Source organism: Narcine bancroftii, chromosome 5 (assembly GCF_036971445.1).
Source record: "Narcine bancroftii isolate sNarBan1 chromosome 5, sNarBan1.hap1, whole genome shotgun sequence".
Lineage (NCBI taxonomy): Eukaryota > Metazoa > Chordata > Chondrichthyes > Torpediniformes > Narcinidae > Narcine > Narcine bancroftii.
The window spans coordinates 165,550,772-165,569,529 of record NC_091473.1 but is presented as its reverse complement, the minus strand read 5'-3'; the positions used below and the strand labels follow the sequence as shown (position 1 = coordinate 165,569,529).

The following is an 18,758-nucleotide window of genomic DNA, read 5'->3' as shown; positions in this document are numbered from 1 at the left end:
TCTTCCTGCAATTTCTTTATTAGTGGCTGATAATTTAGTTTGTACAAGTGGCTTCAGTTATTATCTAACCTGATCCCTAGGTATCGGATTGCTTGTGCTTGCCATTTAAATGGTGATTCTTTTTTAAACTCTGTATAGTCTAAGTTACTCATTGGCATCACTTCACTTTTATTTGCGTTGATCTTGTACCCCGATATTTCGCCATATTCCTTCAATTTCTTATGTAATTCTTTTACTGATACCTCTGGTTCGGTTAGGTATACTATGATGTCATCTGCAAATAAACTGATTTTATACTCCTTCTCCTTTATTTATATCCCTTTTATTTTATTTTCTATTCTTATCAGTTCTGCCAAAGATTCTATTGCTAAGGCGAACAATGAGGGGGATAGTGGACATCCCTGCCTAGTTGACCTACTTAATTTAAAGTATACATATCCATTTACTGTTACCTTCACCAATGGTCCATTGTACAATGCTTTAATCCAATTTATATATTTTTCTGGTAGACTGAACCTCAGTAATACTTTAAATAAGTAATTCCACTCTACTCTGTCAAAGGTTTTTTTCTGCATCTAGAGCAACAGCCACTGTTGGCTTCTTATTTCCTTGAACTGCGTGGATTAGATTAATAAGTTTACAGACATTGTCCGCTGTTCGTCTTTTCTTAATAAATCCAGTTTGAATTTGTTTTACTATTTTAGGTACACAATTGGCCAATCTGTTTGCTAATAATTTCGCTATTATCTTATAATCTGAATTAAGTAGTGATATTGGTCTATATGACGCTGGTGTTAATGGATCCTTCCCCATCTTTGGTATTACTGTAATTATTGCTGTCTTACATGAATCTGGCAAGTTTTGTGTTTCTTCTATCTGGTTCATTACTTCCAGGAGAGGAGGAATTAATAACTCTTCAAATGTTTTACAAATTCTATTGGAAATCCACCCTCTCCTGGTGTTTTATTGTTCGGCAGCTTTTTTAATATATCTTGTACTTCCTCTATTTCAAATGGTTTTATCAATTTGTTTTGTTCCTCTTCTTGCAATTTCGGCAGTTCAATTTTAGCTAAAAACTCTTCTATTTTATCATCTTTCCCCTCGTTCTCAGTTTGGTATAATTGTTCATAAAATTCCTTAAAGTTCTCATTAATCTCCATTGGGTTATTTGTAATTTGTTTGTCCTTTTTCCTTGATGCCAATACAGTTCTTTTCGCTTGTTCGAAGTTGCCAGGCTAATATTGTTTTTTTTCCTCCCAGTTCATAAAACTTTGGCTTTGTTTTCATTATATTCTTCTCCACCTTGTACGTTTGTAATGTTTCATATTTAATTTTTTTGACTGCTAATTCTCTCCTTTTCGTTATATCATCCTTTTTTACCAATTCCTTTTCTGTATTTACTATCTCCCTTTCCAACTGCTCTATTTCCCGATTGTAATCCTTTTTCAACTTAGTCATATAACTTATTATTTGCCCTCCAATGAAGGCTTTCATTGCGTCCCATAATATAAATTTGTCTTTCACTAATCCTGTGTTTATTGCAAAATATGTTTTAATTTGGCATTCAATAAACTCCCTAAATTCCTGTCTTTTAAGTTTGCAGTAACGGTTATTCCCCTCTTCCCAGCCCTCTCCAGAAAACACTTTTTAAAAAAAAAACCATATATAACAAAACTCTCTCTCTTCTTTCCCCCCCTTACTCCCTTCCTTCTCTTTTCCCTCTTTAGTTCTTTATATATATATATAAATATAATTATATATATATATATTTATATATATATAAATATAAATATATTTATATATATATATTTATATATATATATATAAATATATTTATATATATATATTTATATTTATATATATATAAATATATTTATATATATATATTTATATATATATATATAAATATATTTATATATATATATTTATATATAAATATAAATATATTTATATATATATATTTATATATAAATATAAATATATTTATATATATATATTTATATATATATATAAATATATTTATATATATATATTTATATATATATATATATATATATATATATTTATATATTTATATTTATATATATATATATTTAGATATATATATTTATATATTTATATTTATATATATATATTTATATATATTTATATTTATTTATATTTATATTTATTTATATATATATATATATTTATATATTTATATATATTTCTATTTATATATATATATATATATATATATATATATATATAGTTTTTACATCTTTATATATACTTTATTGCCGTTCTTCATTCTTGTTACATCTCTTCATCTCTTCTCCTGTCCTGCAAATGTTCTGTGAATACTTGCGCTTTCTCTGGATCCGAGAACAGTCTGTTTTGCTCCCCGGGCATATATATTTTAAGCATGGCTGGATATCTTAACATGAATTTGTAACCTTTTTTCCATAAAATCGATTTCACTGTATTAAACTCCTTCCTCCTCTTTAAGAGTTCACAAAACTTATGTCTGGGTAAAAAAAAAAATTTTGACCCTTGTATTCCAATGGTTTATTATCCTCTCTAACTTTATTCCTTGCCCGTTCCAGTATATTTCCTCTTGTCGTGCATCTCAAAAATTTTACTAAGATGGATCTTGGTTTTTGATATGCCTGTGGTTTCAGAGCTAATGCTCTGTGTGCCCTTTCTATTTCCATTTCTTTCATTCCCAGGACCTTCAGGATCCATCCTTTTATAAATTCCTTCATGTCTGTGCCTTCTTCACCCTCCTTCAGGCCCACTATTTTTATGTTGTTTTGCCTACTATAATTTTCCAACAGATCAATTTTCTGAGATAACAACTCTTGTGTCTCTAATTTTTTGTCATTCTTCCAATTTTTCTCTTAAGTAATTTACTTCCATTTCTACAGCCATTTTCCACTCTTCCACATTCTCTACTCTTTTCCCTATTTCTGTTATGACCAGCTGTAAACTTTGCATCTTCTGCTCTTTTCATTTTCCTTTTAATTGTACTAAATTCTAATGATAACCATTCTTTTAATGATCTCATTTGTTCTTCAAAAAAAAAAAAAGCTTTATCTATATTCTGTTCATCAGTTTTACCTTCTATTTCTCTGTGAAGATCTTGGTCTTCTACTTCCTCTTCTTCTGCTTCTGTATCTGTGTTTGTGTCTTCTTCTCTTCTTTGTATCTGTGCCTCTTGTTTTTTCTGATGAGCTGCTTGTATCTCTTTGTTGGGCCTCTTGTTGCTGGTCCTCCCCTCCTAGGCTGCTCATCTGTTGTGCTTCCTGATGTTGATCTTCTTGTCGGTCATCCCTCCGTCTATCTCCACATCTGTTTCATCGGTCCCTCTTCTGCTGCCTTCCTCATCCTCCAGGTGAGCGCCCTGGTGATGGGCATCCCTCAGCTGTTTACTCAGTGGCAGCCCGCTCCTCTGCTGAACCCCCCCCGCCGGTGTCCTCTTTCTCTTTTGATTGCGCACTTTTGTTTGGCTCCGAGAGCCATTTTTGTAATCCACCGGCTGGTGCTCCTCGCCACCCCAGCTCCCCGTTCCTTCTTGCAGGTAAGGCCTTCTTTCTTCTCCGGCGTCTTTTCTACTTTTTTTCCTCAGTTGTTTTTACTTTCTCCTTCTTGGAAGCCATCTTCTTTCTCTTCTCTGTATCTTTATCTTCTATTTCTTAAGTTTTATTTTTGTTATGCTTTGCTTTTTCATAAATTTTTTCCTATTTTCCTGGAGAGGGTTGGTTTTCCCGACTGGCCATAACATGACTCCTCTTATACCTCTTTTTTCAATTTTCTCTCGTCTCCTCAACTCTTCCATCTCTTTTGTTTTCCAATATTTTTTAAAAATTATTTTTGCACATTACATGACGACACAGTTAAAAAACAAATTATCATAGAAACCTCTACTAAAATTAACACAAAATACTCCTATCCAAAATAATGAAAGTCCCCCCTGTATTGGGTTGTCTTTGGTTACTTAAGAAAGGAAAAAAATTAAAAAAAAAAATTGGACATTGCTTTTGTGCAAGAAACACTTAACCGAGATAGAACACAGTAAATTGAAAAGAGACTGGGTCGGCCATGTAGTGGCATCATCGTACAATTCAAAATCCAGGAGAATAGCTATATCAATCAACAAAAATCTACCAATCAGCATAAAATAAATAATAACAGATCCAGCAGGTAGATACGTAATGACAAAGTGCCAGATTTATTCTGAATTTTGGAATTTACTAAACATCTATGCACCTAACAAAGACGACTAGCTATTGATGCAAAACATCTTTCTAATGATAGCAGGGGATTTGAAGGGGATTTCTACTTCAACTTTGACCCAATGATGGACAAAACTGGGAAGAAATTAACAATAAAAATAAAGTAACTAAATTTACACTAAAAGCAATGGAGGATATGAAACTAATCGATACATGGAGGAAACAACACCAAAGAGAGAGAGAATATTCACATTACTCAAATAGACACAAGACCTATTCAAGAATTGACATGTTTTTGTTATCAGCACAAATCCAAGGAAGTGTTAAAAAAGCAGAATACAAAGCAAGATTATTATCAGATCACTCTCCCCTGTTGAATTAGAGGATGCCCCACCAAAGACATATAGAGGTAGACTAAATTCTACACTGTTAAAAAGACAAGATTTCAAAGAATATATTGAACAACAATTTAAAATATACTTTGAGATAAATATGGAATCAGTAAAAGATAAATTCAATTTATGGGATGCAATTAAGGCCTTTATTAGAGTATAAATAATTAGCTATATGACTAAAATTAAAAAGGAATATAATCAGGAAGTAGAACAGTTGGGGGCGTGGCAAGATGGCGTAGGGAGCGGACGTGCATTCCCGGTCTCCCCCAGGCAGTTATATAAATGCCCGTTTTAAGAATATTTCTTTTCTGTTAAAAGTCTTTGTTTTGTTTATCAATTGTTTTTAGTTTAAAATGGCAACAAAGATTAAGGAAAATAGAGTTCAAATACAGAACAAAACTACACTCTCCGACTTTGGAAGAAACTCAGCCTACTTGCCCAGACAGAACCACGGAGTCAAGGCTGGAATTTTCTTAAGAACGGAGCTCATTAATTGGACTGTCGGATAAGCTGGTCTTGGACACCCCTCTGAAAGATGGTGATGAATATTGATTTGAAATGTTTTATGAAGATAAATTGCAGTAATTGGCATTGGTTGCCCGTGAGTTTTAAAAATCCAGAAACATTAAAGTTTATTAGTGATTTTTTTTGGATGGAATATCAGAAGGATGAATTTATTATCTATAAATACAGAACAAAATTACATTCTTTGACTTTGGAAGAAATTTGACCTATTTGCCCAGACAGAGCCGGAGTTGGTGCTGGAATTTTCTCAAGAACAGAACTTATTAAAGTTGATTTCGGATTCCTTTTTGAAAGATGGCGACAAATGTTGATTTGAAATATTTGAAATATTTTCTGAAGATAAACATATATATGGAACTCCTTGACCTGCAATAAGGTTTATCAGTGATTTTTTTTTGGATGGAATATTGGAAGAGTGAATTTATTATCTGTGAGTATGCATACATTGCAAACAGATTTTAATAGTTTTGAAAAGGTTTTTTTTAAACTAAACAACAAGATCAGTTTAATATTGAGAAAATTGGAAAAAACGGAAACTTTATTATTAAATTTGGAAATTCAGTAGAAAGAAACTATGAACAAGATTGATGATTTATAAAATTAAAGTCGAAGGAGCAATGTCCAAGAAGAGTTAAAAATTTTGAATAAGTTTTTCTTGAAAATAAACAATAATTTCAACTTAACATTGAGAAGATTGACAAAGTGGAAAATTTGGTATTAAATTGGGAAACACAGAAGAAAGAACTTATGAATAACATTGATGCTTTAGAAGATCAAGACCGAAGGAATTATGTTCAAGAAAATTTTAAAAGATTTGAAAAAAACTTTTTTTGAAAGTAAGCTACAAATTCAACTTGAGACTGAGAAGAATGGAAGATTTGGTGTTGAACTGGGATGTTCAGAGGTGTTTTAATTCAGTGGATGAAATTCAGGAAGACTTGAAAAAAAAAACTTTTATTGATTGTAAACAATGTTTAACTCAGTGTTGGGAGGGTGGATTTTCAAAAAAAAGTTTATGAATAAGATTGGTTAAATTTATGGACCGGGGTTTTATGGATATAAGAAATGATGATTTTTCGGTTTATACATGTATTTTGTCTGCCTGTGGGGCGGGGGGGGGGGGGGGAAGGGAGTGGTACTTCTGCTCCCGAAAGTCATATGCCACTTGTGGTTTATACTACTGGGTTTTTGGGAATTAACCACCACAAGGTGGTTTCCTAAGGGGTTAGGGGAGGTGGGGGGGGGGGTGAAAATTTGAAAATTATTTAGTAACTATTATGTAATATTATACTAAGTCAATTTGAAATGAATGTATGGAGATACTATAAATAAATTTCAAAAAAAGGAAGTAGAACCGTTGGAAAAAGAGAACTGAGAGAAAAAATTAAAATATGAAACATTATCAACATATAAAGTAGAGAAAAATATAATGAAAACAAATCAAAAATCATATGAACTGGGAGAGAAAACAAAAAATATTGGCCTGACAACTTAAAACAGAACAAGCTAAAAGAACCATTTTTGCGACAAGGAAAGACGATAACCAGATCACATATAATCCATTGGAGATCAATGAAAATTTTAAAAGATTATATAAACAATGATACCAAACTGAAAATAAAGAAAAAAATGACAAAAGTTATGAATTTTTATCTAACATTAAACTACCACATCTACAAATAGAACAAAATAAATTGACAGAACTTTTTAAGACTGATTAAATACAAGATAGATTAATAAAACTTTTCTTTTCTTTCTTTGGCTTGGCTTCGCAAACGAAGATTTATGGAGGGGGTAAAAAGTCCACGTCAGCTGCAGGCTCGTTTGTGGCTGACAAGTCCGATGCAGGACAGGCAGACACAGTTGCAGCGGTTGCAGGGGAAAATTGGTTGGTTGGGGTTGGGTGTTGGGTTTTTCCTCCTTTGCCTTTTGTCAGTGAGGTGGGCTCTGCGGTCTTCTTCAAAGGAGGTTGCTGCCCGCCAAACTGTGAGGCGCCAAGATGCACGGTTTGAGGCGTTATCAGCCCACTGGCGGTGGTCAATGTGGCAGGCACCAAGAGATTTCTTTAGGCAGTCCTTGTACCTTTTCTTTGGTGCACCTCTGTCACGGTGGCCAGTGGAGAGCTCGCCATATAACACGATCTTGGGAAGGCGATGGTCCTCCATTCTGGAGACGAGACCCATCCAGCGCAGCTGGATCTTCAGCAGCGTGGACTCGATCCTGTCGACCTCTGCCATCTCGAGTACTTCGACGTTAGGGATGAAAGCGCTCCAATGGATGTTGAGGATGGAGTGGAGACAACGCTGGTGGAAGCGTTCTAGGAGCCGTAGGTGGTGCCGGTAGAGGACCCATGATTCGGAGCCAAACAGGAGTGTGGGTATGACAACGGCTCTGTATACGCTTATCTTTGTGAGGTTTTTCAGTTGGTTGTTTTTCCAGACTCTTTTGTGTAGTCTTCCAAAGGCGCTATTTGCCTTGGCGAGTCTGTTGTCTATCTCATTGTCGATCCTTGCATCTGATGAAATGGTGCAGCCGAGATAGGTAAACTGGTTGACCGTTTTGAGTTTTGTGTGCCCGATGGAGATGTGGGGGGGCTGGTAGTCATGGTAGGGAGCTGGCTGATGGAGGACCTCAGTTTTCTTCAGGCTGACTTCCAGGCCAAACATTTTGGCAGTTTCCGCAAAGCAGGACGTCAAGCGCTGAAGAGCTGGCTCTGAATGGGCAACTATAGCGGCATCGTCTGCAAAGAGTAGTTCATGGACAAGTTTCTCTTGTGTCTTGGTGTGAGCTTGCAGGCGCCTCAGATTGAAGAGACTGCCATCCGTGCGGTACCGGATGTAAACAGCGTCTTCATTGTTGGGGTCTTTCATGGCTTGGTTCAGCATCATGCTGAAGAAGATTGAAAAGAGGGTTGGTGCGAGAACACAGCCTTCCTTCACGCCATTGTTAATGGAGAAGGGTTCAGAGAGCTCATTGCTGTATCTGACCCGACCTTGTTGGTTTTCGTGCAGTTGGATAATCATGTTGAGGAACTTTGGGGGACATCCGATGCGCTCTAGTATTTGCCAAAGCCCTTTCCTGCTCACGGTGTCGAAGGCTTTGGTGAGGTCAACAAAGGTGATGTAGAGTCCTTTGTTTTGTTCTCTGCACTTTTCTTGGAGCTGTCTGAGGGCAAAGACCATGTCAGTAGTTCCTCTGTTTGCGCGAAGTCCACTGTGATTCTGGGAGAATATTCTCGGCGACACTAGGTACCAAAACTACCAAACAATAAAACACCAGGTGAAGATGGATTCCCTATAGAGTTTTATAAAGTTTTTAAGGATCTATTAATCCCTCCCCTCCTAGAAGTAATAAACAAGTGGAAGAGACCCAAAACTTACCAGAATCATTTAAAACAGCAATAATTACAGTAATCCAAAAAGTAGGAAAAGACCCGCTATTGTCATCTTCATACAGATCGATATCATTATTGAATACAGATTATAAATTAATAGCAAAATTACAAGCAAACAGACTGAATGATTATGTACCGAAATTAGTAAGGCAAGGCCAAACTGGATTTGTTAAAAAAAAGATGAGCTGCTGATAACGTTTGTAAACTTAATAATTTAATACATGCAGCACAAATAAATAAAATGCCAGCGGTAGCTGTTACGTTAGATGCAAAGAAAGCCTTCGATAGGGTAGAGTGGAACTATTTGTTTAAAGTGTTACAGAAATTTAAACTATAGGAAAAATGTATTAACTACATTAGAGCATTATATAATGGACCATCAGCAAAGGTAGTAATAAATGAATATGTATCAGATCACTTTAAATTAAGCAGGTCAACAAGACAGAGATGCCCATTATCCCTTTCGCTGTTTGCTTTGGTTATTGAACCACTAGCCGAGTTGATAAGAAAGGAAACTATGATAAAAGGAATAAAAAGAGAAAGAACATACAATTAGCCTATTTGCAGATGACATCATAGTATATTTAACAGAACCAGATAAGTCAATAAAAAAACTACATAGGAAACTGAAACAATATGGAGAGATATCAGGGAACACCAATAAAAGTGAAGCGATGCCAAAGAACAAAATTGATTATTCAAAATTTTAAAAAAAACCCTTTTAAAATGGCGATCACAGGCGATACGTTACCTTGGTATCAAAATAGATAACAACCTAAAACATTTATACAAATTAAATTTGAACCATCAATTAAAAAAATACAGGAAGATCTAGAGAATTGGAAAGAACTACCGTTAACTTTAATAGGAAGAGTAAACTGTGTTAAGATGAATGTGTTCCCACGAGTGCAATTATCTATTCCAAACGTAACCAATCCCCCGACTGAGAAATTTTTTGCAAAACTGAAGAAAACAGTAAGGAAATTTTTATGGAAAGGTAAGAAATCAAGAATAGCACTAGAAAAATTAACATGAAGTTACAAACAAGGAGGGTTACAGCTACCAAACTTCAAAAATTACTACAGGGTGGCACAATTAAGGTACTTATCAGATTTTTATCAGAGATGAGAAAAAACAGACTGGACTAAGATAGAATTAGACAAATTGGAAGAAAATATCCCGGAACACATACTTTATAGATGGGATGAAAAATTGGTGCAATATAACAATTCACCAGTACTACATTACATACTTAAATTATGGAAAAAAATACACCTGGAAGAAAAAAAATAAATTGGAAATAAACCTTAAAATACAACAGTGGTATACAGAAATAAACAAGTGTATTCCATTAGAAAAAATTACATACAATCTGAAAGACAAGTGTACATTATTTGAACAAATTTGGGAACCATACATAAAATATGTCAGTGAATGCCAACCACAAACCTCCATCTTGTAAAACAACATAATTATGAGCACAATAAGATTTAAATATGTTGAAGTAGACAATACAACTTTTTTCCTTTTTTGGTTATTTCTTTGTTTGTGTTTTATCATTTATTGATTTTTGATGAGGGTAGGGAAGGGGAGAGAGGAAGTGGGGGAAAAGAAAAAATGTCATTATGTATATATTGTTGATGATCATTTGTGGATTTTGTTATTGATATGACAGTGCAAAAATTAAAAAATTAAAAAAGATGTCTCCAATGACCCATGCGTTTCTGTTTGCATAATAATGGACTGGTAAGAAATTCACTCCTTTAAAACAACAAGGAGGCAAGCTTTTGCCTATCACAGCAAGCTTACACTTATGCGTGCCTACTGCATTAACACATCCTAGCACAGTTATTCTCTCCTTGGCAGCCATATTCCTTCTTCTGGAGCAATAATGCCAAAACAGTTTCATCAGTATTATAGACTTGTTCTGGCATGAGATTTTCATCAGTGATGTCCTTGGAAAGTTCATCAATGAATTTCTCTGCTCTGTTGATCAAACAGATTCTTTTTCACCACTAATCTTTAACAATCTAATGCTGTGCCTTTTCTTAAATTTATTCAACCAGCCTGCTGAATATTCACAGTCCCCTCCCTTTTCAGATCATGATAGAGCTTTGCTTGTTTCATGATCAGCAAAACCATTAGTGGCATGTGTTCACAGCAACAATGTCGAATCCACTCCATCAATGCATGATCAAGTTCTTTACTTTTACCTTTATGCAGTTTTTTTCTATTTTTAATTAACTTCTGTTCATCACTTTCAGAATAGAACTTCAACAGTTTATCCTTCTGTTTCTTCATGTCATAGATTGTAGAATACTCTTCTACAAGACATTTCGCACTTACATCACTGTCCACTTTCGCCAATAGCTAGACTTACTGTTCTATAGACAAACATAAACGCTTCCTCCTTTTCTTTTCACTAACATTGACAGTGATATTTACAGACCTTTTTGCCATTGCAACTATATCTTTGTACAGTACATGTGAGCTCCAAAATGGCACCAACAGAGCATCAGAGCCCCCACTTGGGCAAGTCGGGAGATAAATGTTTTTCAACCTGTTACATCCTATCAGTGCCACAAAAGAGTTTGGTTAGTAGAACATTTTCAGTTAATGTAATTTTGAAGATGGGAAACGTACTGTACATTTGTTTTCAGCTATCATCTACATTTTCCAGAGACCAGAAGTCATTGTACAATACCAAAAAAATTATTATTCTTTGTGTCCATTTTCTTCCCTGCACATTCTTGGTACATTTCACTGATGGTATATCAGAATTCCAAATTTAAAAATTCATTTTTACTTGCCTTTGTGCTCTGTGCTTATACGCTTCTGCATATAGTAATGGCTTAAGGAAATCAGTTTTCTCTTTTGCAGAACAATGGAGAGAGAAGGGTTCAGAAAGGTACGACACAGACTGGGGCAAAGGCTGACCACAATCTACTCTAGCAAGACACTTCATTAGAAACCTAAAATGCAAACAATAACAAAAATTCACGTCAGTTTTAGTGAATCAAAATAAACCTTTAATTGAAGGGTAATTCTTTAAGTTCTGACTGACAAAGGGTACTTTCAGAGGAATGGAACTTCTTCATTTTTCCAAGGGAGCAAGTTGATCCTGATACATGTTACTATTTTAAGTTGTACTGTAATGGGATTCTCCTTTACTTAACATGCTGTATTTCAGTTTGAAAACCAAACAGCATTTTATTGCATACATTTTGTTATTCTGCAACAACTTTTGATCATCATTTTACACTAAGAAATTGGATATTCCTACTTACAGTAGGAAGGGGAGGGGGTTCCTATTTACTTATTTGAAATTTATTCAAATTCAAAACTTAGAGACCTAAGTATTTAATAGATTTGCTGTGGAAGTTCACCACAGTTCAGCCTGTGTGCAAAAGTAAATACGCCTGTCAGTGTTCAACATTTTGTTGGGCAAGAGTTTAATAACTGCACCAAACTTGGAGAAACAAAAAAAGTAACACACATAGTAGAAGTCCTAAAATCAAGACTGCTTGGGGATTGGGTCAGTCCAGATTTTCTGGATTCCCAGACAGTACTTTTAAAATTCAAATTTAAGGAGAAATAAAGAAGAGATTGACAGGTACATTTTGATAGTTTATTCATTAGCAAATACAGCATGCTTCATTTATCAAAATGAGTAGTTTTAAAGAAAATAAAGTTAACAAGCATGGTTGCTTGTCGCTGTACGTCTGTGGTGTGCACATTCACACACACACAGACCCACCCAACCACCGCTGAACTTAAAAAAAAATTTGAGAGTTCTCTAAGTCCAGATTCTCGAGTGGTCCTGATTTCTGGCATCTGCATTTTTGGACTTCTACTGTATTCCCACTTTTTGAGACTGTTTTAATAACAACATTTAGTATATTCCCCTTCCAATGAGATAGGGTTTAATTGTTATAAACTTAAACCTGTGCTTATAAAAGTTTAAAATCAGTAATAATGGAGAATAACTTATACTCTCTTGTAACTTTCAGATTAAAAATTCTTTAGTTCCAAAAGCTGTAGTAAAAGTCTGAACTTAGAAGCTCATGCCAAGGTTGTGGTGTCAATGAATAGACCATGATGAATTGGCAAATTCAAATCTTGTGGTTGCCATTCTATAGCAGCAGCTAGAATGGGATGGAACAGGTGTCACAACAGCAGGATCACCTAGGTTACATCTCAGGAAATGAAATTGGGTGAATACCTGCAAATGGAAGTTTGTGGGATGATATACCTATCAACTATCACATTTGGACTCCAAATATCTCAACTGTAACAGTTAGCATTAAACATTCAATGTACTTCATGGATTTATCCAAAGAGATTTATAGTAAATTTGAAACAGATTTTAAGTGACAATATTGTAATATCGTCACTTAGGGAGCACGGTTGGTGTAGCCGTTAGCACAATGCCCTTAAAGCTCCAGCAATTGGGGAGGGGGTTCGAATCCCACACTGTAACGAGTTTGTACATTCTCCCCATATCTGCGTGGGTTTTTCCTGAGGGCTCTGTTTTCCTCCCACCATTCAAAACATTCCAGGAATTATTGGGTGTATATTGGGCAGCGTGGACTCGTGAGCCAAAATGGCCTGTTACCGTACTGTATGTCTAAATTAAATTAATATTTAGCTTCCAGCTTACCGTGCAGTCTGTAGAAACATTACAGTGTTTTCTCCTTCATATGTACAGGAAGCTACTGCCCGAGCATAAAGAGAAGGCAAACCACTGAACATGGAATAACCATGGCCACCACAAGCTCTGCGACACGTTTCAACTCCTGCACTACAGGTTCCTGACAGCAGAGCTTTCAGGCCTGCAGACAAGGCATGCAGCTGTAGAAAAACAAGTAGCATATGCACTTATAAATTCAAACATTTAAATAAAATATCCAACCGTAATCATTTCCCTTTTCTCCACAAGTGCCTTCATTGGCCAATATTTACCCTCAATTGATCGTTCACAGGAAATTAACTACTTAAAAGTTTTACTAAAGGAAAAACGGTTCATTTGTGTAATGTGAGATCACCTAAGCAGCAGGTTATATCATTTGTTTTATAGTTGAATTGGCAATGTCATTCACCTCTTCTTATCTCAGACATATACTGCCGCATCCCTTAATTTCTTTCACCTGTCCAGTCACTGTGTTCTTGCATCTGATTCTCTGATTCACATTTCCTATGCCTGTTCCCCAGCCCCAGAAAATGTTATCAGATTCTAAAAAGAAATCTTGTCCATACATGGATTTTTTAATCTGACCTTTGCATACCATTCTCCAGTAAATTCTCCTGGATCTCACTGACTAATTTTTCTAGCCCCTCATAACTTGATCATTGCTTCTACAATAATTTACCACTCATTTTTAAAAAAGATTCTACACCTTATGATTCCCCATTGTATGAACTTCCTTTCAGTGATCTAAAGGCGGCACGTTTTGTTTTCCATTTCTGCAAGTATTACACCAGTACATGGTCTCAAGCCACCCACCAGTCTCTTGATTTGCTATTTCCAGATCTCAAAATACTAATGCCAGTAATCTGACCTATGATTTCTTGACATACTCCCATTAACCCAAAGCTTTCATTTGCTAAAACCATCTTTAAAACCAAATGACGGATGCTCCTCTGTATTTCATTCCCCTTTATTTGTTGCTTATATTCATCCTCCATCCTTCTAACAGGTTCCTACATTTTGCCCATATCCACTCCCCCAATTTCCCTTATAAACACACAATAAAATCCAAACTGATGTTTCTTGATGCCCTCCAATAACTGTAACATGTTCCTTATCATCTTTATGTGGATTTGAGATATTTAAAAACTGAGTACTTAGTTGAACAATATCAAGACAATTAATCTAGAAATTTCACAGCAAAAAAAATCACTTCATTTAACAATTAGAGTACAACATACCCTCCCCACCCTTTGATATGTATCAAAAATGATAATTATTTGTAGTTGTAATACACTTGCACCAGTAACAAATGTAACAGTAATAGAATATTACAGCACAGTACAGTCCTTTGGCCCACAACGTTGTGCTGACCTACATAAACCTACTCAACAATCTAAACCTTTCCTACCTCACACCCATAATCCTCTGTTTTCCCTTATATCCATGTGCCTGAGTCTTTTAAATGTTTATATTTTGCCACCCTCCAACATCACCCATGGGAATGCATTCCAGGCACCCATTACTCAGTGTAAAAAAAAGTTCCCCTGATTTCTCCCCTAAACTTTCCTCCCTTCATCTTATTCAGATGTCCTCTGGTATTTAGAATGTACATAGATTAGTAATCCATCTACCAAGTCTTTCATCCAAGTCATGTATATAATCATCAACCATCTTTGTCACCTCCTCAAAAAACTCAATCAAATTAGTTAAGACATGACCTGCCCCTCAAAGCCATGTTGACTATCCCTAATCTGACTATAACTTTCCAAATGTGCATAAATCCTATCTCTAATTATTCTCTCTAATTATTTCCCTACAACTGGTGTGAGTCTTACTGGTCTGATTTCTGGATTATTCTTTTTTCCCTTCTTTCTCAGAAAAATATTCATTTTAATATAATTAACTCTTCCAACTAAAGTTATAGGTAATTTTACCCATCTCTTCAAATCTTCAGTCATTTTCTTAAGTAATGAAACATAGTTTAATTTATATAAATTTTAAAAATCATTATCTATATGTATCCCTAAATATTTAATCCCATCATTAGGCCATGTGAATTGAATATCACTTTAACATTGTAAATAATCACCTTGTACTAATGCCATAACTTCACTTTTATCCCAGTTAATTTTATAACTGGAAATTCTTCCATAGTCTATCACTTGATCATAGTCTAGGTAATGTCTACTATGGTTGAGTCAAATATACTAAAATATCATCTGCAAATAAACTAATCTTATGTTCCATTTGTTCATGTGTGTGAATCATTTGTGCAAGAGGCTCTATAGCCAATACAAATGTAACAGTAATAGAACATTACAGCACAGTACAGTCCTTTGGCCCACAACGTTGTGGTGACCTATATCAAGCTCAGACCATTTACTGAACTAGAAGTTATAGAAGCAGTTAATTATTTACAAAATAATAAATCTCTGGGAGAAGATGTTTTTCCCATGGAATTTAAAGATTTGATCATTCAACTTTTATTATTAGATAAATCTCAAAAATCAATAACAAAAACCGTAAAAAGAATTTTAACTTTTATGAAAGATTTGAATTTAGTTTATATTTGGAGAAGGTTGAATCCGAAGGGGGAAAAAAAGGATTTAATAATCCCTTTGTTTATGCAAGTGACAGAACAAGCTTCTAATTTGTGTGCTCTTCCAGAGACTTTTTCGATAGCTATAATCATGGTTATTCCTAAAAAGAATAGAGCTCTATTAAAACCAGCTTCATATAGAGCAATTTTATTCTTGAATGTTGATTATAAAATTATAGTGGATATTAGTAAATAGAATTAATAATTGATTACCTGAATTAATAAATACAGATCAAACTGGGTTTGTTAAAAAGTCAATCCTCTGAAAATGTAGCAAGACTATCAAGTATAATTCATTTAGCACAAAAAAAGAGATTTGAGGGTAACAGTAGCATTAAATGCAGAAAAGGCTTTTGATAGATCCGAATGGTTTTTTTTTTGCTTTCAAGTCTTTTTTCCTTCTTGAACAAAGATACATTAGCCACTCTCCAGTCCTGTTACTATCCTTTCACTAGTGAGGATACAAAGATTTTTGCTAAGGCCTCACCAATCTCTTCACACCTCTTTCAATAACAAAGAATAAATTCCATCAGGCCCAGACCTTAATGGTCGTTAAAACACCAAACTCTCTTTCTTGATCTGAAAATGCTCTAGCACATGAGCATTCACATTATGTTATTACTGTCCATTTCCTTGTCCTTGGTAATTACCAATTTAGTACCTCATCCACTTCCTCTAACTCCTGCACCAATTTCCTCTTTTGTCATTGAGAGGTCCCATCTTTTGTCATTGAGAGGTCCCATTATCTCCCTAGTCAATCACATTTATTTAATGCAAGTATAAATGGCTGAGATTTTCTTTAATCTTGCCTACTAACATGATTTCATGGCCCCTTCTGTACTTCCTAATACCCTGCTTGAACTCTTTAGGTCCAGTTTAATTGTAGCTTCTTGTACCTTTTATATGCTTTCTTTTTGAATAAGTTCACAATCTCTCTCATCATCCAAGATTCTCTTACCTTGCCATCCCCACCCTTTTTTCACTCTCAAACAGTTTGGTCCTGGATACTAATTAGTTGGTCAAGTCAAGTCACCTTTATTTATTGTCCATACCATGCTTGAATTGTAAGACGAGAGGATTTCTCCAGGACCACGGAGCATATTTACATAGATATAGGTTAGAATAAAAGTTCAACACATTTAAAATATTAAGACTTATACATTAACAGTCCACGGTACCCTATCCCCAAATGTTCTGGGAGTTCTGGAGTCTGATGACTTGGTGGGGGGGGGGAAGAAAAAAACTTTTGCCCAATCTGGACATAAGGGTCCGAGTGCTGCAGTATCTCCTACCAGATGGCAGAAGGGAGAACAGTTTACCTGAGGGGTGTGTGAAGTCCTTCACAATGTTTATTGCCTTTTGCCTGCATCAGGTTGTAAATGTCCTTCATGGTAGGAAGAGAGCCCCCAAAGATCTTCTCTGTTGATTTCACGATCCTCTACAGGGTCTTGTGGTCCAAAGAGGTACAACTTCCAAACCAGGCAGTGATTCAGTTGTACAGGATGCTCTCTATATATCCTCTGTAGAATGTAGTGAGGATCGAGGATGGAAGATTAACTTTCCTCAGCCTTTGCAGGAAGTAGAGGCTATGTAGCTTGTGTGAAGGGACCATGTGAGGTTCTCCATCAAGTGCACTCCAAGGAACTTTATACTCTTGATGATCACAACGGTGCACCATCAATGGTCAGAGGAGCGTGGTTCTCCCGGGCCCTCCTGAAATCAACAACTATCTCTTTTGTTTGTTTTTTTTTTAAAAAAACAGTTCAGATACAGGTTGTTGGCTCTGCAGCAGTCTGTTAGCACCTCATCTCTGTTCACAGACTCATCATTCTTACTGATTAGGTACACAACCGTCGCGTAGTCAGTGAACTCTATGATGTGGTTCCAGGTGTGTTTAGTTGCACAGTCATGGATCAGCAGAGTGAACTGCAGTGAACTCACCACACAGCCATGGCACCCCCCCCCCCCGTGTAATAGTCTTGGAGATACTGTTACCAATCCAGACTGCCCGAGGTACCTGGACAGGAAGTCAAGAATCCAATTGCAGAGGGAGATGTTTAGATCTAGCAGGCTCAACTTCCTTATCAGGTACTGTGGTATGATTGTGTTGAGCTGAAGTCAATAAACAGCATTCGAACATATGAGTCCTTATTTTACAGGTGGGTGAGGGTTAGATGTAGGCCAGTGCCAATGGCATCATCCGTAGAGTGGTTGAATCTGTATGCAAACTGCAGGGGTCTAGTGACAGGGGCATCAGGAGCTTGAAATGCCCCATGACAATTATAGTCCTTAAACAACTGCCACTTATCAGTTGTGGGCTTGCCTGATAACAGCTACCTCCCAGTTTACTTAACTATTCATTACTGTTTGGGTAACACTATTAGAGTTTTTAAAACTTTGGATGAACTTCAGCCACTGAAAATGAATGACCTTACCTCAGGCAGACTTGAGATGTTTCCTTTGGTTTGGATCTGCGAGTTCACTTGCTTGCAAAAGGCTTCCAAGGATGAAGCCATGAAATGAAAGGCAAAAACTGTGGCGAGCAGAGGAAGAAGTTTCTGTTGCTGGACCTGGTAATCTAGAATTTTCGCCTCTTTTTCACTAATGGGGAAAGTCATAGTTGCAAAATCATTAATAAAAACACTGATTGTTAAAACTCGTCAATTCTATTCAGACATTATTATTTAACTTTTTAAATGACTCCCATTTAAATTGGTCAAGCTAGATACCGGTTTTGGTTATGAACTAAAATAAAATGACAGACAATAAATGTAAGATCCAGAAACAATTCACTTTCACTCAGTGGGTAATAGATATACAGAACGGAACCAGCAAAAATGTTTTAAACAGAGCATTTAACTGCATCATAACAGATATATTAAAGGGGAAATAAAAGGATCAAAGATGACAGACCAATCGCCAAAGGGTAACCTTGTTGGGA

The 18,758-nt window shown here is 35.6% G+C and overlaps 1 protein-coding gene across 2 annotated transcripts in view; it reads right to left on the bottom strand.

The window, feature by feature from the left end:
* The window catches only part of LOC138764133 (peroxisomal acyl-coenzyme A oxidase 2-like), a 55,692-nt gene that overhangs the window by 8,783 nt on the left and 28,151 nt on the right, over positions 1 to 18,758 (bottom strand). For both annotated transcript variants that reach the window (XM_069939580.1, XM_069939578.1), the window contains exons 8-10: positions 18,253 to 18,418; positions 13,189 to 13,379; positions 11,339 to 11,500 (exon numbers count right to left, since the gene is read on the bottom strand). In XM_069939580.1, coding sequence (XP_069795681.1) covers positions 11,339 to 11,500; positions 13,189 to 13,379; positions 18,253 to 18,418 — 519 coding nt within the window. The remainder of the gene's footprint in view (positions 1 to 11,338; positions 11,501 to 13,188; positions 13,380 to 18,252; positions 18,419 to 18,758) is intronic.